The sequence below is a fragment of the Saimiri boliviensis genome, chromosome 9 (assembly GCF_048565385.1).
Source record: "Saimiri boliviensis isolate mSaiBol1 chromosome 9, mSaiBol1.pri, whole genome shotgun sequence".
Classification (NCBI taxonomy): Eukaryota; Metazoa; Chordata; class Mammalia; order Primates; family Cebidae; genus Saimiri; species Saimiri boliviensis.
The window spans coordinates 63,040,016-63,065,914 of record NC_133457.1 but is presented as its reverse complement, the minus strand read 5'-3'; the positions used below and the strand labels follow the sequence as shown (position 1 = coordinate 63,065,914).

At 47.5% G+C, this 25,899-nt stretch overlaps 1 protein-coding gene across 2 annotated transcripts in view; it reads right to left on the bottom strand.

Annotated features, from left to right (window-relative positions):
• Positions 1 to 2,850: 2,850 nt before the first annotated feature.
• The window catches only part of ITGA9 (integrin subunit alpha 9), a 372,517-nt gene continuing 349,468 nt past the window's right edge, over positions 2,851 to 25,899 (bottom strand). For both annotated transcript variants that reach the window (XM_074406027.1, XM_039462008.2), the window contains exons 27-28: positions 22,552 to 22,671; positions 2,851 to 7,541 (exon numbers count right to left, since the gene is read on the bottom strand). In XM_074406027.1, coding sequence (XP_074262128.1) covers positions 7,443 to 7,541; positions 22,552 to 22,671 — 219 coding nt within the window. In that variant the 3' untranslated portion in view covers positions 2,851 to 7,442. The remainder of the gene's footprint in view (positions 7,542 to 22,551; positions 22,672 to 25,899) is intronic.

Sequence of the window (25,899 nt, the reverse complement as noted above, 5' to 3'; positions counted from 1 at the left end):
CTTAATAAACAAGCCTAACTGCAGTTTTGACCCAGTTGAAAAGAGTGAATACAGAAATAGGTCACAGAAGACAGTCCAGAACGCTGCCCGGAGAGGCGAGGAGATGGAAATAGGAGTGGTACTGGAACTCCCTGAGGAGCAGGGACAACCGTGAGGAAAGTCACCACGGTGCAGAGCGGATCACGGGAGTAGGCAGTGCTGGTGACTGTCTACGCCAAGAAGCAAGAAGGCTAGAATGAGAGGAAAGAGAATGGAGCAGAGATAAGATTTAAAGAGATGGAGAGAACGGATGAAAGGCCTCGAACCACAGACGCACAGCAAATTGCAAGCAGAAAAGGTAAGAATAAATGTCCTATTTCCTTCAGAGGAAAACTACAGCACACAAAAACAAAGAGGGAATCTTCACAGAAACCTGAAAGACAGGACCCGTTTAAACGAGTGACAATTGGGCTGACTGCTGACTTCTTTATAGTCACAACAGGAACAGAAGAAAATGAAATGTTACATTCATTCACTGAGAGAAAGTAACTGCTGATCTAGAATTCTGTACCAGCAAAGAGTCAAGAATATGGGCAACTAAAGACAGCTTCAGATAACACAGATGGAAACATTTGCTGTCAGCAGATTCTTACTAAAGGAAATTCTAAAGGATGTACTAGGCGCAAGGAAAATGATCCCAGGAGAAAATAGCTGAGAGGCAAGAAGCAATTAAGAACCAAGAAGGTGGGAAATAGAGGGGCAAATCTAGACTAGCATTCACTAAAGAAAACAGTATTAAAATACATTAAAAGCCAGTGCCTGATGACTAACTTTAGATTGTGACATGTTAAATAAGTAAGCTATTGTAAATTTTTTTTTTTTTTTTTTTTTTGGTCAGGCTAGCTACAGTATACATAGAGTGAATGGACATCATCTTAGGGACAGGTGGCTTTGCTGATGGATAGCTGCCAATCAGTCTGATAGTGCGGCCTGAGCTCTAAGTAAGCACTTACATTAATTCCGTTACTAAACAGTAACCTGATAACCAGACAGACTTTAAGGATGGGAGGTAATCTGGGGGGCTGTAAAAGTCCCGATTGAACAGGAAGTGAACTTTACTAGTTAGTGATTTTTCTTCCTCTTCAATTTGTATCTTTTGAGTTTGTCAAGTCCATTTCCTGACTTAGGAAAATAGGTCGGGTAACCTCAGAGAAACCTATTTAATTAGCGTTAGTAATGGTGGCAGGTTTGTTAAGCCAGGAAACACTGGAATTAAAATGCTTGAAATTATTCACTGGATCACTGTCATAGCTGCAAGAGATCTCTTTCTAGACCTACAATTTGGCATCTCTTTTGGCTTAGCAATTTATACTCTCCCAGCTATATTTTTATGTATAAGTAATTTGCATATGTTTCATTGTTACAAAAGAAATACGTGCTCACTGTAGAAATGAATATTTGGACAAATAAAAACAAAATAAAACAAAGCAAAAGCACTGACAGTCTTACTTACCTAAAGACACTCATTCTTAACCCCTTGGTGAATATTTTTTTTCATACCTTTTATACTGTGTGGTGTCTATGTGTATGCATTTTAACCATCGAGGTGGTAGAAGAAATTTTAATAAATCTAAAAGCAGTAAGTACTTAATGAAATAGAAGCAAAAACCAGCAGACTTGATTGGTATAGCCAAAGGCTTACTCTTGAAAAAGACCAAGAAAATTCGTAGACCTTTATTGGTCTTGTCAGAGGCATTTGAACCAGAGTAACTCCATCTGGAATGGGGGCTGGGTAAAATAGGCTGAGACCTACTAGGCTGCATTCCTAGGACGTGAGGCATTCTAAGTCACAGGATGAGATAGGAGGTCCACACAAGATGCAGGTCATAAAGACCTTGTTGATAAAACAGCCTGTTATAAAGAAGCCAGCCCAAACCTACCAAAACCAAGGGCTATGAGAGTAAACTCTGGTTGTCCTCGCTGCTCATTATATGCTGATTATAATGCACTAGCATGCTAAAAGACACTCCCACCAGCGGCATGACAGTTTGCAGATGCCATGGCAACGTCAGGAAGTTACCCTATATAATCTAGAAAAGGGAAGAACCCTAGGCTCCTGAAATTTATCCACTCCTTTCCCAGAAAATTCATGCATAATCCACCCCTTGTTTGGCATATAATCAAGAAGTAACAATAAAAATGGGCAACCAGCAGCCCTAGTCCTGCTCTGTCTATGGAATAGACATTCTTTTATTCCTTTACTGTCTTAATAAACTTGCTTTCAGTTTGTGGACTAGCCTTGAATTCTTTGTTGCCCACGATCCAAAACTTGCTCTTGGTGTCTAGATTGGGACCCCTTTCTGGCAACAGTCTCATCTACAGAAAAAAGTAAAACACACAAATGAACAGCATGTGGAATATGAACAAGGACATGACTATTTATAGACAGATGAAGGAGGGTGAAAAACCTAAGCGAATACAGTATTTATAAATGTGTAAGAATGCTATTAAAATGCTTCAGGAAAAATGCTTAGTAACTGGTAGGCACATGTGAAAGTGTCATCTACTGACAATAAGGAATCTGTGCCATTTAATTTGGGCACATTTATCGCAAGATCAACATCCTAGGTGTAGCCCTGGGTGTGGTGGTGGGAGGGCCGGCCGTCAGGGGGTTGATGCAGAGAAAAGATTGTGCCTCTGGTGTAGGAACCAAGGACCATGGACAGTTCAGCCACATCAGGTGGGTTGTCCACGTGAATTAGATGGACCTTGATGCGCTCTTTAAAGCACATGTTGTATTACACTGAAACCCTATCTTCAACACTTTAAAAAGTTCTTATTAACAAATAAATGACAGACTGAACTCCTGAATCATTTGCAGCCATTTTTTAATTCCAAACATGTTTTTGTAAACCTGACATATTTCCCAAACAGTGCAAGTGAATTAGAAGTGACTGCTTAGACTTTTATACACGTGACATCGTGAGGCAGTACACCCTCCCCCCCGCCCACCAAAATTCCTCAATGGAAATGCACACGGATGCCTCAGTAACGTTCTGGAAGTGCAGATAGCGTGGGTGCCTGCCATGCAATTAATCACGCGGAAAGCTTTTAAACTCACTCTGCCAATCACACCGTGCACATTAGAATTAAAACACACACACACACACACACACACACACACACACAAAACCTTAACACAGTCTGAAATCTAGATCATTGTGCTATACAGCACTGCACCATGTTGGGAAATTTGTTCATTTACTCCCCCCACGTGCTGAAAATTCAGAAGACATTAGAAGTTTCATTTTGGCCCATTCTGTATTCTCCCTTCAGCCGTTCTTTGTTTCAGAAAATATCCTCCACTGTGTATACTATTACTCTCTATATCAAAATACCAACTACAAATGTGCATACTAAAGCATTTCTGAAACGATGCTCGCTTTCTGCCTTTTGTCTACTAGAGGCTCCAAGTGACAATCCTTTCCAGCACCTCTAAATTTTGAGAAGTTTGAGCCAAGCATACAGTTCACCAGATGTACGTTTCACAGCTAACCCAGAGGAAACTGCAGGCACCTGGCCATAATGCCTTACCCCAAAATAAAAGTCACAAATAACCTTTCAAAGAGCCGCTATGCATGATTCCACAGGTAGCCAACAGCACGCGGAGGGCTTGGGGATCTGCTCTACTTCCACATGGAAAACAGGATGCTCCCAGGAGTGCTGCTGGGTTTTTGTTTTAAATCTTGTTGCCTTTGGCTCACGGGCAGCAGCTACAATGTCTGGTAAAGGAGGACTTCCTACTGGATCTTCCACAGTCTGCCATACCTCTGAGCACCCACGATGCTGACAGAGGTTTCCTCAAGAACGGCCTGAGGAAACCTCAGCACTGAGTGATTCGGGATGGATGCCTGTCACCTGCCACCAAGCCAGTGGTTCCTGCCCCTCCTGCTGGTGTCCCCTTGTTTCTACACTTCATGGCCTCTCCTTTGTGACAGGTCTAAGCCTCACTTGGGGGATGTTCCAAACTCTCCTGAGTCCTATGTAAACTGAGCATAAGCAAAACATTTTTTTTAAAAGGGGCACTATTTTACTCAACTTTGACAAAGATCCTTTTTCATATTTAAAAAGCATTTCAGGTCCTGAACAGTTGGTTAAAACCACATTGAATATGCAACTAAAAGCTCAAGCAACTGAAATAATATTGCCCAGGAGAATATCTTATAGGGTTCCACGAAACCCACAGAAGCAGGAAGGGGAGAAAGTAGAACACACTGCAGAATGTTCAAACAATATTCTGGAGGGTAAGACAGATGCGGCAACCCACCCTATCTGCTTCCCCTGAGAGCATACACAGGGCTTCTGAACTGGGAACGAGCTTGTGAACTGCCCAAGTTGAGAGTGCGCTAAGAATACGCTTGACTTCTCTATCACTGTGCAAAACGGATAACTCCCCAGCAGAAAGAAAGAGGAGAAGCCAAGTTAGAAGTGCTGAAGAATCAGTCGCTGTGACCCCTCAGCAGCCTGCCCTGGGGTAGGTGTGACCTGCACTCACAGGGCTGGGGAGGCTACTCAGCATGATCAGACCAGCAGAGGCACCATCCTTCCCCAGATGGGTTCCTGGGGAGGCTTTCAGTATCTGTTCAAGGTGATGCCAAGTCTGGTTTTCTTAAAACCTGCCTTTATAAAGTCTTAGTGACTTTCTGGGTAAACAACTCCTCACGTGGGTCCACCCACGCAGAATCAAGCAGAAGCAAACAGGTCCCAGCTCTGAGACTGCCCACAGGAGTCCACCCATCTCCCGTGGGGCTTCGCTGGCCGGCAGAATGTGGGCAAGCCACCCTTCTACACTGTCACCCACGCACCTACACCCCTTGCAGGAGCCAAGCTGGTTGCTCTAAGTGCATGCAGCCAAAGCTGTTGATAGTGCTGTTCCAGGAATATCACCTAAGACTCCTAAATGATTCCTTAAAGAAAACATGGCATTATGAACATGAGTCCGTTGAAGAAGGCTGGAAATGGCGTCCCATTAAAAAAGTCCACATTTCATATGCCACGGTATTTTGCCACCCTGAGGCAAAATGTGCCTGGTGTTCTTTGGGGAACCTCCAGCACCCAGCGCAGCACCTGACACACAGGAGGGGCCTCATAAATGGCTGCTAATAAGGGACTAAAGCCCACCCAAGCCTGCTTTTCTTATTACTTTTGATAAAACTCATAAGCGAACTCTGAGAGCTGGTTTCTCGGCCTCGTCCTGCCCCCTGTAGCTACCTCTGTGCCTCCATCCCACAGTCAGATGCAACACCCCGACTTCTAGGATCAGCTTAGCTCATGCCATTGACCCTTGGTGTTCTGGTCTATTCCCATGTTCACCAGGAAGGGAAGCATGAGGCTACCTCCCTGCAGCAGAGTCAACTGCATCATCAGAAACCAGAAGACACACCTGCTCCATGCCAGCTCAGCACCCGCCCCTCACCCTTCACAATTTTGCCAAAACTTTAGATATGTTTGTATTAGCCAAGTCTGTGCATTAAAACTCTGCCTTCTGGAATTGAGTTTGTCGTCTTTTCAACAATGTTCACAGACTGCCAACATGTTAGCTTCCAGTAAACAAGGTGCTATAAGAAAGATCCTTGGTCTAATATATTGTTCCATCCCCACTGGATGCCAAGTGTACGCAGCTGGTGCTTTGCCAGGCTGTAATAAGCCAGTAGGACTCTGGTAGACCCTGCTCTTGGCCCCAGGTTTTCTGTCTTATTAGATGGCTATCCATCGGCAGGAGCAGCAGCCGTAGCTGCTAACAGTTACTGAGCGATCACTATGGGCCAGGTCAGTGCTGAGCATGCTACCTCCCTCATCTCACTGCCCTTTCAGAAAATCACACTGCACTCAGAAGTGGGCAGCATGGTGCATCTGACAACATATCTACTGTCAAACAGAGAGCTTGGATACCGAAGGCCGTAACTCAGCACTCACACATTCGGGGGACGGGGAGGGACAGTGCTCTGCTCAGATACCTTTGCGTCATGTCCCTGTGTCTCCCCTGGTTGAGGATGCACCTGTGGTTTTCCTTTAGATGACCGCCCTGAGCTACTGGAGCCATTACGCCAGCAGGAACTGAGAACAGAATGTGTACGTCTCCCCTGGGCGCAGCCAGCCCCTTGCTTCAGGTTGGGACACCTCTGAGACCCAACTTTCCCTCCGGAGCTCCCCTGATCAGGCTGCAGCTACAGTCCATGGAGCTCTCCCTGAAATGATGCACCTTTGCCTGGCTTTCTCTCCTTTCCTGTCCTGCTTCCCCCATTCCCTTACTGTTATCTCCCAGGAATACTTCCTTAATAAGTTACTTGTACACAAATCCTTGTCTCAGGGCTGGCTTCTTGGGAACCCAACCTAAGACCTTTTTAAAAAAATGGTTAAATGGTCCTCTCTGGGAAGGAATCTGCAATCACCAGGGTGGACAGCCAGGGTGTAGGGGAAGTGGAGATCTCTGAATGAGAATCCCCATGAAAAGGCAATGCCTCACAGCATTCAGACCCAACTCTTTGCTTGGGGGACAATGATTTAGTCCTTGTGGTGTGTGAACTCTGACGTATGATGTCCAGGATGAGATGTCATTCTGAGGTTTACCAGGTGACCACATGGCATTGCTCCAAGCTTTCATCCATCATCTGTGCAGAAGGAGGGGGACATGTCTGCTGTGTAAAGGCGATACAGAGCAGACTTCTTGCTCGGGATCAGGTTTTCCATCCAAATTCTTGTTGGGAATCTTCCAATGAAAAGTACACATGAAAAAGGACTTACAGTTCTTTAGCACATGTCAGCACATGACTCCACACCTGATTGAGGCAATAAAGATGAGAATGTCTTAGGGGTCTCGCCGCATCCACAGTTTCGACGCACTGCCGCCAGCCTGGTGGATTCATTAGGTGAGGTTTCTTCAACTTATTTCATCTGTGAGTCTTCTTAAACAGCAAGTTCCAAAGTACAGTAAGATTTTCATCCTTTAAAATTGGTATTCATTGACATGCACTTCCAAGATTTTAGGCCAGATATCAGTGCTTGAGTGAATTATATAACTATTTAATAGAAATAATAAAACATCGATACAAATATAAAGACATAATCAGTATAAAAGGCTTATATTTATAAAAATACTTTAGGTAACAGTTTTCCCCTGAGGGTTGGCCGTGCGTGTTGCATCTATAAATACTGCTGGGCTCTGCAGCTCGCTCTCAAAAGTTTGGAGTTCATCTCTGAAGGGAGTGGTGCTGGCCCCGGTCATGTGACCCGGCCCAAGTGGCGACCTCAGGCTGGCACCTGCGCTTGATAGGATGAAGACGAGAACAGCATCAGTGAGGCCTCCGAAAAATCTGGAGAAGATTTTTTTTCTTCCAAATATGGAAGATACAAAGATCAAGGATGACAGGCTAGTGATCAGGTCACGTGACTGGTGTGGCAGCTCACTGGTTTTTCTGGACCCAGTCCCAACTGTCTTCGTTCTCTTTCCGGTTCTTCTCAGCTTCGATGATTTCTTTGTACCTTCGGCGGAAGAAGCCCATCTGGAAGGCAGAAAGAGGAGAAGCTGAGTTAGAAGTGCTGAAGAATCAGCCACTGTGACCCCAAGACCGCTTGCCCTGGGTAGCTGTGACCTGCGCTCACAAGGCCAGGGAGGCTCAGAGGACCCCTCAGATTAAACACTGGCAAGAAAAACCCAGGGATCTGACATTTCCCAAGCTTACTTGGCTTCTGATAAACCTATTGCGAGATCTTGGCCATCTGTGGAATAATTTCATAAATACCGCTCTCACATGAAAGGCTGCTTAAAGCCCCTGCAGGTCTGCATTCTACTTTGCTGTCATTTACGCCTTTCTCTCAACCCCGTGGAATTCACGCTGTCTGTGCACCAAAGTCAGCAGCACGTTCTCATCTAGAACGGGCATTTCATCCTGACCCAGGATGGCAATTTCCTCTGGCTCAGTTCTGAAAAGACCCTGCCCTCTGATGCTGCATTTGCTGTGACAACTTTTCACATACGGTAAGAAGTTTCTAGTTGTTCTCACAGTCCTCACCACCAAACAGTGAAGCAACGTGTGTAGCTCAAAGCTTACCTTTGCTCCCATGCTCGGAGAGGCTTGGCGTCTCTTGTCCTTGGCTTCCTGGCATTGGTGGGCTCTGTTTCTGAGGTCAGACATCCCTATCTGCATCTGCCCTTACACATGGCTGACTGTAACGGGTGTGTGATACTCTCTCCTCAGGTGGGATAACCCTGAGGTGTATGTTCTACCACTTTCCTCGTGGAGTTCGCCCACAGAGGTAACCAGCTTGATGACACACCTTTGATTGCCTTCCTTCCCTGCTCTCCAACAATTTTTCCTGAGATCACCTTCCAAATAAACAACTTGCCCTCAAATCCTTGTTTTAACCCCCTTGAATGGGGGAATTCAAACAGAGACACACACTTGACCTGCTGCCGGCAGGCCTGCCACGCTGCAGGTCTGTGGTATCATCAGCCTGCAATCCCCAAGTCATATCTGGAAAGATTCTCTGCAGTCTGCCGCCAACAGTGTACGCACATTTAAGACAAACCCTGCACAAAGCGTGAAGCAAACCCAGCTGTCACGGGCACATCGAACGTCTTTGTTGTCTGTGTATTTGTCTTTAGGCTTCTTTACCGTGAGCCACCCTGATGGTCAGAAGCTCCCCCGAAGAGGGGAAGGCAGGCGGAGCTCAGGAACTGTGTTGCCACCATCTTTCTACCTCCCTAAAGGAGGCTTATTGGCTAAAGATGAGCACTGCCAAGAGAGCCACGGGTATCTTCACCCATGTTGCCCAGGAGATCCTGAGCATTCGCTGTGAGTGGAGTCGATAAGGTGGTGCAGTTTGAACGACTGGGAAAGAACAGAAGCGTTCTTAGAACAGCTGGCAAGAGTCTTGGGTTGTTAGCATCAATCCTCAAGGCCAGTTTTGTAAACAGACATTGAGTTCCTAGTGATTTCGGTCCTGGAGGCTTCTTCATCAGCGTGCCATGTTCTGACACCCCACACACAGACTTTTCTCCCCTTAAACGTCTTCCACCTTCTCCCTGCTGCAAGAGATGTGGCAAAGGTGCTTGGCCAGAATCTTCTGGATAATTAAGAAAAAGTCACAGTCGTCATCCCCACAGCACACCCACAGAAGGCCAGAAAAACAGACAAAGCCTGAATGGAAATCTAGGAAGCTACTGCTCGAGGTGTCATTCTTCCGTGATAGCAATGTGGTTGGCCAAGAAAACATGACCAGATGTGGCTGGTCACACACCTTGAAGGAGAACGTAATCACAAACTGTGGCCGATGTAACAGGAAAATAAGATTCTCTAGCATATACCTTCGGCTGCTGGTGTTGTAACATGTCAGTAATACCACGTCACTCAGGCGTAATTCCAGAGAAGTCACATTTCCCTCCCATGGCACTATCAAGCAGAACTTAACAGTCTTCCCCTTAGGATTTGTCTTAGGACTCCTTGAAGGCAGGCTTTGTGCTTTCAACCCCCAGCAGTCAGCGTCTCACCTGTCCCTGGTACCAGTGATAAACTGCAGGCATGCCCACCCACCCTCACCCCTGCTGTGTCCCGCCCTTTATCACGTGACTCTCCAGCTCTTCCCATGATGAGGTGGAGTCTATTTTCCCAGCCTTGAATCTCTGCTCAGACTGGCTTTGACAACTGGATGAGAGGGAGGAGATGCTATGTCTGTTACATGCTTAGTCCCCAAGGGGCCTTGCACACTTCCACTTACTTTCTCAGAACCCTGCCGTTTCCATACAAACTCCTATGTCTAGCCTGCTAAGAGACCACTTTTTTTTTTGAAGCCAACTCCCAGCTGCCTGCAGATGTACATGTAAGTCTCACTAAGACTGAAGACCTGCCCTGTTCAGCTCAGTCCAAATGGTCAACCCACAGAACTGTGACCCGCATAGATGGATATTACTTTTAAGCCACTGAATACTGGGGTGGTTTGTCATATGGCATAAGTTAACTGAGACAGATTCGATTTTTTTTTTTTTCTGACAGTGAATCAGACAGACAGTTGACAGGGCTCTAGATTAAAGAGCACCAGTCAGTGCGTCCTGCTGAACTGGACTTATCACCTTTTTCTTTTTTTTTGAGACAGAATCTCACTCTGTCGCCCAGGCTGGAGTGCAATGCCACGATCTGGGCTCACTGCAACTTCTGCCTCCTGGTTTCAAGTGATTCTCCTGCCTCAGCCTCCCAAGTAGCTGGGACTGCAGGCGTGCCCCACCCTGCCCAGCTAATTTTTGTATCTTTAGTAGAGACAGGGTTTCATCTTGTTGGCCAGGCTGGTCTCAAACTCTTGACGTTAAGTGATGTGCCTGCTTGGCCTCCCGAAGTGCTGGGATTACAGTTGTGAGCCACCATGCCCAGCCTGAACCAGACTCTGCTTGTTCATCTCTAAGAACAAAAGCTGGCTCACTTTCTCATTACCGTGCTAGTGTAAGGACTGATAGAGTGTGTGAATAATCTGGAAAGGACTGTTTACAATCCTGAACTCACTTTGACACGTGGCTCTCATGCGCTCCAGTTTTTATGTATGTCGTAAAAACTTTTTAAGCTACCAAGGTGTAGGCACTGTTATCTCTTGCAGGCACCCAGACGCAAGCTCATTTCTCTCAGTGCAGTGGTGTCAGCGTTAGGCCCCTGCCCACCACTGGCTGAAGTGGCCTTGCAAACTCTATGTCCCACCCTAACACTGCAGGGTCTCCCGTCCTGTTCCCAACACAACCCATGCGTAGTCTCTTAGATGGGAAGTCGGAGCTACCACTGATGCGTGTCTTCCTTTTTTTTAGAGTCTGAAGACTATTTCTGAAAACATACGCACTCTCACGGCTAGGGAGGTGTGGGCAAAGTGGTGCAGGTGCTACACTACATTTAAGGGGCTGGGGGACACCCCTCACTTCACTGACGTGTAAGTTTATTATAACTGTTTCCAACAGATGGCAGTAGAGTGTCTTGTTCGCATAAAATCAGAGTTTTCTGCATTTTTTCTGACAGATGGAAGTAAAGGGTCTTGAGGAAGGCAGGCTGTTGACTATTACAGTTTGCACAAAGGTGCCCTGTAGTCTAGTGGTGGCTCTGTCAAATTGGTTGTTTCTTATACGATGAAACTAATTTTATTTCAAAAAGAGAATGTCACCCTTGTGCTTTTGCATAAGAGCCTAGTTTTGGCTTTTGAGACAGTTCCCACTGACAGAGAGCACTGGCCCTACCCCAAGAGCTGCCACCTTAGGCTTGTCTGGCACCACAGCGTCTACTCAGAAGGGATGTATGGAAGCGATGTGGCATAAGGGTCCCAGAGTCCTCAGTACTACCCAAGCTCCAGCTGCTACCTCTGGGCCACAGGGAAGGTCATTTTTCCTTCCTTCCTTCCCTCTCTTCCTCCCTCCCTCCTTCCTTTCCTTTCTTTTTCTTTTGAGACAGAGTCTCCCTCTGTCACCCAGGCTGGAGTGCAGTGGCACAATCTAGGCTCACTGCAATCTCCTCCTCCTGGGTTCAAGCGATTCTCCCTGTAATCAGCCTCCTAAGTAGCTGGGACTACAGGTGCGTACCACCACGCTCCGTTAATTTTTGTGTTTTAGTAGAGACAGAGTTTCACCATGTTGGCCAGGCTGGTCTCGAACTCTGGCCTCCCAAAGTGCTAGGATTACAGGTGTGAGCTACTGCGCCTGGCTTAGGAAGGTCATTTTCTGGCTCTGAGTCATAGTGTCTTTGTCTCTGCCTAAGAGATCAATGGCATTCTTGGACCCTTCCAGCCCTGAAACATCGTGATGGCTTTTCTCCGGTTTTCCCTAAAGTGAATTCAGGACTCTAGACTATGGGCCAAATAGCTGGGAACTCAGGACCCACTAAAGGGGAACAAGGCACAGAGTCTCTGTCCCATCTCAATTTTTCTCAAAGATTCTTGGGAAATTTTTTAAAAATTCAATTTTCAATTTTTAAAACTTTGTTACTTTTTGAAAGAAAATAGAATTTAATAACATTTGAAATGATTATGAGGTCTCTGAATTCACAAAACAAAAATGCAGTTATGTTCACTTATTTAACTTAAAAAAGGTTTTTTTTTTTTTTTTTTTTTTTTTTTGAGACGGAGTTTCGCTCTTGTTACCCAGGCTGGAGTGCAATGGCGTGATGTCGGCTCACCGCAACCTCCGCCTCCTGGGCTCAGGCAATTCTCCTGCCTCAGCCTCCTGAGTAGCTGGGATTACAGGCACGCGCCACCATGCCCAGCTAATTTTTTGTATTTTTAGTAGAGACGGGGTTTCACCATGTTGACCAGGATGGTCTCGATCTCTCGACCTCGTGATCCACCCGCCTCGGCCTCCCAAAGTGCTAGGATTACAGGCTTGAGCCACCGCGCCCGGCTTTTTTTTTTTTTTTTAAATGAAGACGGGGTTTCACCATGTTGGTCAGGCTGATCTTGAACTCCTGACCTCGTGATCCGCCCACCCCGGTCTCCCAAAGTGCTGGGATTACAAATGTGAGTCACCACCACCTGGCCCACTTATTTAACTTTTATAGTCTTTTGAATTGTGGTACTTTAAGGTCAATTTTCCTGATGAGGAAAGTAGGCAAGTCTTGATGGAGCTGCACATATAGCTCTCGATCAGATGTCTTGCAAGTGTCAGAATTAGGGAGTTAGTAAGTCTAGGATTCTTAACTCATGTAATATATTGACCATCTGAGAATCTCTTCAAGAATGGAAAAACTATCAGTTCTCTAGAAACTCAAAATAAGCAACCCATGAGAACAAGTCACCGAAAGTAATCTGCAAGAACCAGAAACCATGTTATCTTCTAAATCCCCTAAAGACACAATATTATTCCCAGCACTTCTCAATATATAAAGAACAGATCTTCCCAGCTAACATTTTCTAACAGAATGTCAATTAGGAATGAGGAAGTGAAAAACTAAACTTAGCAAGGTTTTTGTCATGCCCCTCAGTAAAGATAATGACTTAAAGATAATGGCTAACAATAAAATATAAAAACTAAAGACTAAAGATATAGATAACACTGAAGATAGTGACTCTGAATTTGAGGATCTAACAAGTACAAACGATCTCCAAATTACCATATCTTGACTTAACAAGTTTTTAACTTTATGACTTATTAAATGCATTTCTGACTTACAATATTGTAAGTTAAGAAGCATCTATAGTTCCCTTGCCTAAGAGACACGTGGTCTAAATCTGTAATTCTTCACACACATCCAGGAAACCCACGAGCCCCTTCAGCCTGCTGCAGTACGTCACAGCCAGTCCTACCTACTCCATTACTGCCGGGATCTAAAGTCTCCCACACTTGGGAAATTAGCATGCCCCAAGGTTAAGTGGGCCTCCTTCAGACATACACACCCACTCATGTGAGCACACATGGGTGCCTTGGGAAAAGCTTTGAGAAGCACTAGGCAAATCTCTGTTTTTGTTGCCAACTGAGCCCACCCTGAGGGTGCTGGGAAATGATTAATCATGGGCTAAGCTGGATGCTCAGCAGCCCCACACTCATTTCCAAGCCGATGGAGTCAATGTTTTTTCTGCATTTCTGCTGGAACCTTCCAGCGCTTGCTTCACCATTTGAGGGGCAAAGGGCTCTGTTAACTGTTCTGTCTGTGGCAGAAGAAACACAGAAACTCTAGAGGAGGGAACTCAAGCCAAGCTTTGCCTGGCTGGAGGCCGAAAGAACAGTGTGCTTTGTGGGTTTTGTGTCTGCTGGTCCTGCAGCTCCCATGAGCAGCTCCCTGAACCTCCATAACAGACATATACAATTTTCTGATATAACCATGTATCCAAAAGCTGCCAGAAAACTCCTAGGGAAACCAGATTGCCCCTGAACAGCCCTACTTAGATGGCTGTTGCATGAGGCACGAGGCCTGACCAAGTTCTGGGGTGTCCAGCCGGCAGCACCCTCTTCCTCCCCAGGCCCCTGCAGGGTGAGAGGAACCAGTTGGACAATGCCATGGCATCTGGTCTCTAGGGGGATCCTGCCCACTCCCTGGCTTTTTGGTTGCTTCCTAGACAGTGATTCTGAGGACCTGGGACAAATTCCTTTTTGGGACTAACTCAAGACTTCATGTTTATAGTTCTCTTCAGTTGCTTGACTATTTACATAACACGTCTCTCTCTTGAGATGTCAACAGGGCAACATCAGCCCAATATTTACTCCCAGACATAAACAAGCCCCACTGCACGTCGCCGGCACACGGCTCTAACTGAGGCAGTGTGAAGGGTGTGTGTGCAACACATGCGCCTGTGTCTGTGCATTTTCTTTTTCTCTGGAAGAGAAGCAAGGATGCCCTCCCAGCCCAGTTTGAAGGGAAGGTGATAACCCAGTGACCTCTGGAGGGGCTGCCAAACCTCACCCGTTCCCTGAGCCATTTCACAGATTTGTTTTTTTAAGCGTTTTTGCCTTAGGTCAGAAGTAATGCTCTCAAATAAAAACCATGAGCCCCAAACCAGTCCTAAAGCAGCAGGCTCTTGGAGCAGCCCCAGCTGACAGAGGGCTTGAGGCTGCCCGTGTTGGAGGGCCGGCAAACACATTCTTCAGCCTGCCTCCTCTCCACTTGAGCAAGGAGGTCCTGGGCCTCCTGGGAAGAGATGGCCACAGGGCTGGCAAAGCAGTCTTATTTCCCTGCTCCAAGCCATCTCGGTTTGCAAAAGGGTCAGATGGAAGAGAGAAGGTCCTCAGCTGACAGCAGTGAGGGAGGATGGGGAGCTCTCTCCTTCCCTGAGGGGTGGCCACTGCAAACAAACAGGGACAGAGCTGCGGACGGCGGAGGGTCGGGGGGAGGCGGAGAGAAAGACATGGAAGAGCTTGGAGCCCTAAGTGAGGGAAGGCGGGTATCTTTCTTTCAAAGGAGAAACACCCCATCGTCTTCATTCTTTCCGTAGGACCCAGGCTGGCTTAATGAGCTGAAGGTGTTTCTTAAACGTGCAAGTCACACAGAAAGTCATGATCCCTCCTGCACCTCTGAACAATTAAACTTTCTCCTCCTAAACAGGCTTTTATGATTGTCTTGAAGAGGTGCCAGGCCCAGGCATCTTCCAACCTAGTTGGGAACTGAAGGAAAGGAGAGGGGACTCTTTCGGACTTTTCCCCTTTTAAAAGCGCTTCATATTTCAAAGTTTTCTTCCTCACAGTGGTTTGGCTGGCTACTGTAATCCTCGCACATAAAGTTTAAATTATGGCTCCCAGTGTCTGCTAACATCTCGGCTTTGGGAAAGCTGATTAGGATCCATTTCAGAATCTGAAGAAGGGTCTGGTTAGCTTGGGGCCCTCACTGTGGATTTTGTGTCGGAGCCAGGCAGGGCCTGCTGCCGCCAAGCCTGACAAGATGCCTGAGATGCCAGTGGATGGGCTTTCTGGAAGGCCCCGGGGAGCTGCGCGGGGTCAGAGGCAGATGAGGGGCTAGGCTGGCTGAACGCATCAGCAGGGAGCCTGGAGCTCAGCTGTGGAAAAGGCACTGGTTACCCCGCAGGTCTGCATGCTCTATGCTTGCAAGATGGTCAGCACCTTCATTAGACAGCGAGTGTGGTGCTTTCTGTTTTAGGTAAACAGCAGCACCACAGTGCACGTGTAGGCAGGGCCTGGGGCTGGTGGCACAGGGCAAGTCCTGCTCACCCTTCAGGGCTTTGCTGAAGCTGATTTTCCTAAAGGTCTTCTAGGTGAGGGCTCTATTGTTGCTGAGGTCAGGCACAGTGGCTTACGCCTGTAATTCCAGCACTTTGGGAGGCCAAGGTGGGTGCATCACTTGAGGCCAGGAGTTCAAGACCAGCCTGGCCAACATGGTGAAACTCTATCTCTACTAAAAATACAAAACTCAGCCTGGTGTGGTGACACACACCTATAATCCCAGCTACGCTGGAGGCTGAGACAGGAGAATTGCTTGAACTTGGGAGGTGGAGGTTGCAGTGAGCTGGGATCGCACCACTGCCCTCCAGTCAGTCTGGGTGACAGAGTGAGACTCTGTCTCAAAAAAAAAAAAAAAAGAAAAGAAAAAGACCAGGTGAGGGCTGTTGTCTATCTATCTTTGACCCTTTGTGCAGGGCCTGCCACCCCGTACGGGACCCACTACTCTCTGCCTAATGAAGGTGCTGGCTATCTTGCAAGCAGAAAGCGTGCAGACCTGCAGGCCTGGGTGGTGCTGTGAATGCTGTGCACGGCCAGCTGCTCTGCTTAGCTTTGAGAGCCACGTCACAGTTCACATTCATGCAACACCTTTGGGAACAATCGCTTTGGGCTCGGGAGCTCAAGGCAGCAGCAAGTGACCATAGGCAGCAATGCCAAGAGCTACTCTAGAAGGACATTCAAGAGCCGTGGTTCTGTAAAGGGAAGAGGACTTCCGCACTGCCCCCACCAACCGCCGTCTTCAAAGGCCCTCAGTGAAGTGAGCAACCGGTCAGTGGTGGCAGCTGGGTACCACTCTGGCTTTCCCCTTGAAAGGAACCGAGGGAATAATACGGCAATGAGCTGGCCACATTAAGACCTCCCATATAAGTCAAATACGAGGCTGGAGTTTAGGCCATCAGTCAACAGGTCTTTGGGTTCCTGCACCATGCTGCCAGCGTGATACCAAATCACTATTCACTACACGTAATGTATCTTTCTTAGGTTGTAGACATGGGAATCAGAGTTGACAAGAGGTCTGTAGCTGAAGTTCTAGAAATACATAGGTCTTTACAATAATCCTACATTTCATTTGCCCTTTTAACCTCTTATAAAGTCATCACATAGTTAGCCTTTTAAGGAAAAATTTTTTCTTTTCCCCTAAAGAAATCCCCTCCACCAAGCCCCTTATTACAACATTGCCTGAACAGACTGCACAGGCTAACAAATGCTGCACCAAGATTTACTGTTTGCCTCCTCTTCCCCAAAGGAGTTCGACCGTGATTTTATCTATGACACTATGAGAGAGAGATGAGGTTTCATCTACTTTAAAATAGAATTTCGAGTTAGGCGAATTTTTCTTTGTAACAGTGAGTTTAAAAGAAAAATCACGGTGGCTCACACCTGTAATCCTAGCACTTTGGGAGGCCAAGGTAGGTAGATTGCTTGAGGCCTGGAGTTTGACACCAGCCTGGCCAACATGGTGAAACCCCATCTCTACCAAAAATACAAAACTTAGCCAGGTGTGGTGTACTGCACCTGTAATATCAGCTACTCGGGAGACTGACACAGAATTGCTTGACCCCAAGAGATGGAGGTTGCAGTGAGTCAAGATCACGCTGTTACACTCCAGTCTGGGTGACAGAATGAGACTCTGTCTCAAAAAAAAAAAAAAAAAAAGGAAAAGAAAAGATAAAGGTGAAAGCTTTCCCCAACGGAGTAAATGATGCTATGCTGCTGTGGGCTAGCATTTAAGAGAACTGGAAGCTGTCACTGTGCTCTCTTGCAGCCTAAGCCACCACAGAAAAAGTCAGACCATCTGCTGGAAGGACCACATGGAGAGGCCCTGAGTCAACATGGAGAGGGAGAAGGACTTGACTGAATCCAGCCTTCCAGCTGCCCCTACCAAGGTGCCAGGTATGTGAGTGAAGCTGTCTTGGACTCTGAAGACCAGCTCAGCCACTAGGCAAATGCCACTAAGTGACCTTACTCAATGTCATGTGGAGCGGAAGAATCACCCAACCGAACCCTTCCTGGATCCCTGACCCAGAAATCTGTCCGATGTAATGGTTGGTTTAAGCCACTCAATTTGGAGGCAGTTTGTTCTGCAGCATAGCTAGCTGGTGTGATAGAACCGTGAAATCCTATAGGAGTGAACTCCTTTGGGGTGTCTGCCTAATTGTTTCCTTTTCTGAGAGTCTCTTCCCCAGCATCCCCTAAACCACCCTCCTGAATCCTTCTCTCACCCTAGCCTCCGGGGAGACATGTGGCCACGCTGGGCTGGGTGGATTCTCTCCCTGCCAACTCCCTTCCTCCCTTCCATAGTTGACAGGAGTGGGCATTTGACTCAAGCCGGGCCATGCAGATCCTGTCTCCCAGACATGTGGGACCAAGGATCAGAGGTGGCTGGTCATTCTGCATCTGTGGCTAGCAGTCCTTGAGATGCAAGTTTGGAGGGGCTGGAGGCAACCGTCTTCCTACGGTGTGTACGGAAACCTAGAGAAAGCTGGTCTGCGGTGGATGGGGTGCGATGCGGGTGTGTAGTCAAGCCGAGAGAAGGGACTTCCTTCTGTTGACCTTCCATCTGCTAGGTGGGGGTGATAGGGAATGAGGCAGGCCCAGCCTTGTCTCCTAGCCTCCCGTAGGCACCACTTGCTCCTCACACCAAGCTCCTCTCTCCCCAGACTATTTCAAATCCTGTCTTCCCCACCCTGATTAAGGGCAACCGTCCTTTGTCTGAACTTATCACAAGGAGAGACAGCTACTCTTTCTCCTTCATCTTGCAAGTCCAACTGGTCAGCAAAACCTGCCTGTCCTGCCATGCCCCATGGCAGTGGCCCAGCTCTTGCCCCCACACTGTCCCCAGACCTCCCTCTCTTTTTTAGAGACATGGTCTTGTTCTACCACCTGGTGTAGTGGTGTGATCACAGTTCACTGTAACCTCAAATTCTTAGGCTCAAGCAATTCTCCAGGCTTGGCCTCCCAGAGCAGTGAGATTACAGGCATAAGCCACTATCTCTCTCTTGACACAGATCTGGCCTCACCACCGCTCTGCTCACAGACCTCCCATGCTCCCCCTTTGTCCTGGTCAGTGGTGGCCTTCACAACTATAGTAGATGGCCCTCCTGTGACACACTTTACAAGCTCCTCCACACAAACCCTGCTTATTTTCCCACCTCTTCCTTCCCTCTAGATGGAAACTTCATCTGCCCTTCCCTGCCTGGAAAACTCAAACCACACTCAAGGTCAGACTAGAGTGACACCTCATTTATGAAATGCCTTCTGGCTTCTGTGTGTTAAGCGCAGTGCTAAACATTTCTCTGCATAATCTCTACATACCAAACTGCAGGTGATGGTCTCCTTTTTACACAGGAAGAAACTGAGGGTCACAGAGGGTAAGCAACCCTCCTAAGGCCGCATGTCAGCCAAGTGTGGGAGCCAGGACTGTTGCCCACAGCTGTCAGCCTGCAAAGCCGCTCTCATCTACCACACTTCTCTGAGCCCTTCCAATCCTCCCTCCTTGGGGGCAAGGGAGGGGGACTCATGGCACCATCCCTCAGTTTCCAGAGCAGTTACTGCACAGCACTCGTCACCCTCCACTGTGCCTGCAGGTCTAGTGCCAGGTGGGGAGGCGGTCAAGGGCAGGGAAGGGCACCATTATTGCTGCGTCCCAGCGCCTAGTCCAGTGTCTGGGGCAAAGCAAGTGTTCGAGAAATGGGAGCTGAAATGAGATGCTGCTCTGGGTTGACTAGCAAAGCTGTGCTCACCCAGGTGGCCTCATTCAGCAGCCTCCTCAAAGCTTTCCTGCCACCTGTTAGTTATGGCAAGCCTTGGTCTGAGTACACGGTGTGTCCCTGGAGGCTGTGACTGCCCTCTCCCTCCCAGTCTGTGGCAGAGGGTGGAGTCTGCCTTCTCAGGACCTGGCTCTTTGGACCCCCCAACAGCTGGGTGACCTCAGGGTTCTGCCTACCCATGACAGCATCTCCTGTTTTAAACAAACAGCAAAAGTAAGACAAAGCCAGTGGCAGGCTGGAGGAGGCAGTGGGGTGTGCAGAGAAGACGGGATGCCCCTGAGGGGCAGAGCCAGGTGGGATGGCCAAAAGGAGGGCATGCAGGCCACAAGGGGAAGCGCGGCACGGCCACAACACTGCCCGCTCCATCCTGGCTGGTCCCACACACCTCGCCACAAAGGACACAGCTCCTCTCATTTTAAGAACCCATATAAAGGCAGAAGGAAGTCACACACACACACGCTCGCGCACGCGCACACATACACCCGCATACACTCATGCACCAAAGCCCTCAACTCAGCAAGAAGCTTCCTCTTTTCAGATCCCAAACACTGGGCAGGCTTTGTTCTCCACCCACAGACCAGAGGCTATCTCAGCAGGAAGAGTTGGAGTTGGAGAAAAGGGAGAATTAAGAATCTATCTGGGAATGCAGATCAAATAAACAACAAATTGGTGGATTTTTTAAAAAAAGGTAACATTCACTATTGGCAAACAGACATTTCTGATACACTGCTTGTGGGAGGGCGAATAGGTATGACCTTTCTAGAGGGCAATTTGCAATAGTAATAAAACACTTAGGCTGGGCGTAGTGGCTCACGCCTGTAATCCCAGGACTTTAGGAGACCGAGGTGGGTGGATCACCTGAGGTCACGAGTTCAAGACCAGCCTGGTCAACATGGTGAAGAAACCCCGTCTCTACTAAAAATACAAAAAAAAAAAAAGTAGCCAGGCATGGTGACGGGCGCCTGTAATCCCAGCTTCTCGGGAAGCTGAGGCAGGAGAATCACTTGAACCTGGGAGGGGGGGGGTTACAGTGAGCTGAGATCGCGCCATTGCACTTAAGTCTGGGCGAAAAGAGCAAAACTCCATCTCAAAATAAATAAATAAATAAAATAAAATAAAGAATAGGCTTAAAATATGCATTCTTTTGGTGGTAATTCTGTTTCTAGGCTTTCATCCTAATGACATAATGAAAGATTTGTGCAAATATTTGGCTCCAAGGATATTTAACGTGGCACTGTTAAAAGAAGTGTGGGGGCTGAGCATGGTGGCTCAAGCCTGTAATCCCAGCACTTTGGGAGGCCAAGGCGGCTGGATCACGAGGTCAAGAGATCGAGACCATCCTGGTCAACATGGTGAAACCCCGTTTCTACTAAAAATACAAAAAATTAGCTGGGTATGGTGGCGTGTGCCTGTAATCCCAGCTACTCAGGAGGCTGAGGGAGGAGAATTGCCTGAACCCAGGAGGCGGAGGTTGCGGTGAGCCGAGATCGCGCCATTGCACTCCAGCCTGGGTAACAAGAGCGAAACTCCATCTCAAAAAAAAACAAAAAGAAGTGTGAAACCGGGAGCAACCTCAATTCCAGCATCAGGGTACTGGATGAATAGACTGCAGACACTCTACAGCCTGAGAAGTGCTGGACACATGCTTCGAACACACGGAAAGACGTTCCCAGTCCCGTCTTCTGGGAAAAATAGGTGTATGTTTTTCCCAGATAAATAAATCAAATCCAGGCCAGGTGTACTGGCTCATGCCTGTAATCCCAGCACTTTGGGAGGCTGAGGTATAGGCCAGGAGTTGAGGACCAGTATGAGAAACACAGTGAAACCTTATGTTTACAAAAAATTTAAAAAGTGAGCTGGGCATCATACATGCCTGTAGTCCCAGCTACTTGGGAGGCGAAGGCAGGAAAATGGCCTGAACCCAGGAGTTAGAGGCTGCAGAGAGCTATGATTGTGCCACTGCCCTCCAGCCTGGGCAACCGAACAACACCCCATACTTTAAAAAAAGGGAACCCACTGCTTTTAAATTTAGAGGCACTTCACCTGAAAATATATTGAGTATATTACTGCAAAATTAACTACTACGCTATTCAAAAATAAGTTGATGCTACAAGAACGCTTGGTCTCTATCTATACATGCAGAGAAAAAGGTCAAAGAGCAACCACGCTATGCTCACCACGGTTATTTCTGGGGCGTGGACTCCTGGTGTTCTGCAACTTCTTTTGGTAATTGGTATGTTAGCATGTTTGGTCAATAAATACATACTATTTTGTAATCCCAAAGAAATGATTTTAAAATATCCATCTCTAATACTCTATGAGACTGTTTCCAGCTACATCCCAAACCTGGACTTCTAGAGAAGTATGGACTTTGGTGTCAGGAGGTCACACTTATGGTCCCTGGTGCTATTTTAGAGCTGGGGACAGAGTGGAGGCAAGGGAGAGACAGATGTTCTCAGTCAAAGCCTCCGATACCGTCACTGATGGACAGAGAGGATCTGAAGGAAAAGGACTCCAGGTCTCTAAGGGAGAGTGTGGCAAAAACCCCATCCTCGACACGGGGATGAGGACACCCTTACTCCTTGAGAGAGTGATGCTCGAGGCAGGACAGGTCTACGCCCTGGGCCACCTCCAAGTGAACCCCACGAGGTCTGGAGAAGTTAGGATGGAGCGACTCCGGACGGTAGCCCGTCTCAGTGACTCAGGGTTTCTGGGCAGAAATCATCCTCATATTGCATAGAAGAAAAGAAGGAGGAATTGCTCTATAGTTCTTCTCTGATCTTTCTTCAAGCAAATGGTAAATCACCCCCTCTTGGGAGTTACTCCTCAGGCTTCTGTTATGGAGTTAGGTTCTCACCATCCTACAGTAGGACTCTAAGGAAAGGTAGGAGAAGAGAGAACGGAGACTTTCGCCCTCTCTCTGAAGTGGTCCAAATCCTCAGTTGTGAACGGCCTCAAGGGGAGCCAGGATTCCACTCCCTGCCTGAAGGGTCACTGTCCTTCGCTGTAGCCATGCCATGAAGGAAGCTCTAACAGGATACTTCTACCTCCCCGGAGAAGTGGGAGAGCTGGGTATCCATGGGTGGGGACTGCAGGGTGGCCTGCAACCGCCGGACTCACCTTCCAGAGCAGCACGGCCAGCAGCAGGAAGATGAGGATTCCCACCAACAAGCTGATGGCGATGATCCACCCCACGACGTAGCCACGGGGCTCCAGATTGTGCAGGGCCTCGAAGACCACCTAGGAGACAGCGCAACAGTGAAAACGTTTCCTTTTCGCTTGATTTTGAAGCAGAGTCTTGTTCTGTCGCCCAGGCTGAACTGCAATGGCGCAATCTTGGCTCACTGCAACCTATGCTTCCTGGGTTCAAGAGATTCTCCTGTCTCAGCCTCCCAAAGTGCTGGGATTACAGGCGTGAGTCACTACTCCCAGCTCTTTTTACTTTTTTTTTTGAGATGGAGTCTCACTTTGACACCAGGCTGGAGTGCAGTGGCACCATCCCAGCTCACTGCAACCTCGGCCTCCTGGTTCAAGTGCTCTTCCGCCTCAGCCTCCCCAGTAGCTGGGACTACAGGCACACACCACCACGCCCAGCTAATGTTTTGTATTTTTTAGTAAAGATGGGGTTTCACCATGTTGGTCAGGATGGTCTCGATCTCTTGACCTCGTGATCTACCTGCTTTGGCCTCCCAGAGTGCTGGGATTACAGGCATGAGCCACCGTGCCTGGCCTCTTTTTACTTTTTTAAAATTACTTATTGAAGTTGAATATACATAAAGTATCCTAAGTGTATAGCTCACTGAATTTTCACATACCAAATGCTAAATGCATGTGTGTATCAAGCAACCTAGACCAAGAAATGGAAGGTGACCAGCTCTCTAGAAGCTCCCTTCCCACTTCTTTCCAGTCCCCACCCCCACCAAGGATGTCTAACAGCTTAGATTAGCATCACCTGCTTTTTTTGGTCCTCGACATAAATGGAATGACACTGTATGAATTACTGTACCTGGTTTCTTTTCTTTTTTTTTTTTTTTGATGGAGTCTTGCTCTGTTGCCCAGGTTGGAGTGCACTGGCGCAATCTCAACTCACTGCAAACTCCGCCTCCTGGGTTCAAGCAATTCTCTTGTCTCAGCCTCCCAAGTAGCTGGGATTACAGGTGTGTCCCACCACACTCGGCTGATTTTTGTATTTTTAGTACAGATGGGGTTTCACCAAGTTGGTGGTTGGTCTTGAACTCCTGACCTCAGGTGATCCACCTGCTTTGGCCTCCCAAAGTGCTGGGATTACAGGCATGTACCTGGTTTCTTTCTCTCACTGTTATGTTTGGGAAACTGCACCAGGCTGTGGCATGTCCACTGTCACTGCTGTACAGTATTCCCCTGTGTGGACACGCCACTACTTACTCATGCTATCAACTGGGCATGAATTGATATTGCTATTGATAGGCAAGGAGGTTGTTTCCAGCTTGGGGCTATTAAAAAGAGCAATTTTCAGACAACAGGCAATCCTCAGGGAAGAACACTGATAGGTGGGAGGTAGTGGGACAGAAGTGGGCTCTGACGTCTGTCATCCTAAATCCACTATTTTCTGTCTAGTTCAGATGAGCCGTTCCCATCTTTAAAGGCAGTCAGATTCATGTCTTTGGGTTTTGCTGTGGACCAAATCACCTCTTCCATTTGGAATCTCTCACGGTGTCTTGTACAGATGAACTGTGAGGAACCGTTAGGAAAGTTGGAGAGGGAGGAGTGCTGGCTTCAATCCTGGTCCTGGTGCAACCGTAGGCAACCACGATACTGCTTTCTCTTCTTCTGTGAAATGGGGGTCTGATAGGGAAAACGTGGCCGTTCCGTGAAAGCACCTGGGTGTGAGAAGTGTCTGCGAAACCTTACTGCTGACTACGAAGCAGACTGAGACGCTGAGCTCAGTGGGGTTAGCTGCAAAGCCCACCCTCTGTGCTAACCCAGATGGCTTGTTAGGGACACTGAAATCTGTATACCAGCAAAGCCATGGTGGAGGTCTGGTTTTTGTGGACACAGAGGTTAAAGTAGCAGCTACAGTTTAGTCTGGAAAATTCCACAAGAATGCCCAGTCACTTCCCCGGAATGTGGGCTTTATCTCGTCTCACTTTGAGGCTTGCCACTCATCCCCTTGGACGCGTGCTCCGCGCTCTGGCAGAGCCTCAGCCTGCTCTCTCACATCGCAGCTCCCATAAACTCATCTGAGTGATGATCTGAGCATCCTGCAGCTCTAACAAGTCACATCTTAGATTAAAAAACAAAACCCCAAGGAAGGAACAGCAGCCTGGATGACACAGAGAGTCAAGAAGCACCAATGATCAGGTCCCGTCTCCACCACCAATGAGCCGGGTGAGACTGGTTAAGCGCTACACCTTTCTAAACGTCTCTTCTCTCCATCCTCTTCTTTCCATCCCAGGTACTTCCTGGCTCACAGCTCGTCTTCTCTCACTAGCACTGTTGCAGGAGACTTGGAGAGGCCTCCCTGCTGTTAGAGTTGTCTTCCCAAAGCTCAGGTCTCACTGTGTCACTTCTCGGTTTACAGGGTCCACGGCTTTCTTTTAGGCTGAGCATCTAAATCAGGACACCAGGCCCTTCACATTCTTGTCTCCTTCCTACCTTTCCAGCTGCTTCCAGGACACATATTTACATTCTAGCCGGTTAGGGGTCTCTTGCCTGTGAGGCCGGTGGTCCCAGCCTCTCTGCAGGCTGCTCTTGCCTCCTGGAATGCCCTTCCAACCTTGTCCGTCTGACAAGCTCATTACTGTTCATCTAAAAATGTTCATACTTCATCAGCCTGGCCAACATGGTGAAATCCCGCCTCTATTAAAAATACAAAAATCAGCCAGGTGTGATGGCATAACATCAGGGGTCCCAGCTACTTGGGAGGCTGAGACAGGAGAACCACTTGAACTCAGGAGGCAGAGGTTGCAGTGAGCCAAGATGGCGCCACTGCACTCCAGCCTGGGTGACAGAGCAAGACTGTCTCAAAAAAAGAAAGAAAGAAGGAAGGAAGGAAGGAAGGAAGGAAAGAAAGAAAACGTTCATACCCTTTGATCCATTCATTCTGTACTTGAAAACTTACTCAAAGGAAAGAAGTATAAAATACAGAAAAAGTTTGATGCTCAATAATGTTCACTGCAGAATTATTTATATTGGCACTGAATTAGCAATATCCTAGGTGTCTAACCTACGGGCAGTGGGTAAGTAAATTATGGTCAATCACGAAATAGAATATCATAGAACTATCAACAATGATGACAGTCAAGCTGGCTGTCAAAGCATAATTTTCAAAAAGTTAAAAACATAATTCTTATATAAATATACAGTGAATATATGGCAAAGATTAATTTATTATTGAGGAAGTCAGCTGGATGGTAAAGCTAGTTTTAAAAAGACCAGAAAAAAATGTGCAGTCACAGGAAAAATAACCACTGAAATCAGACTACTAAA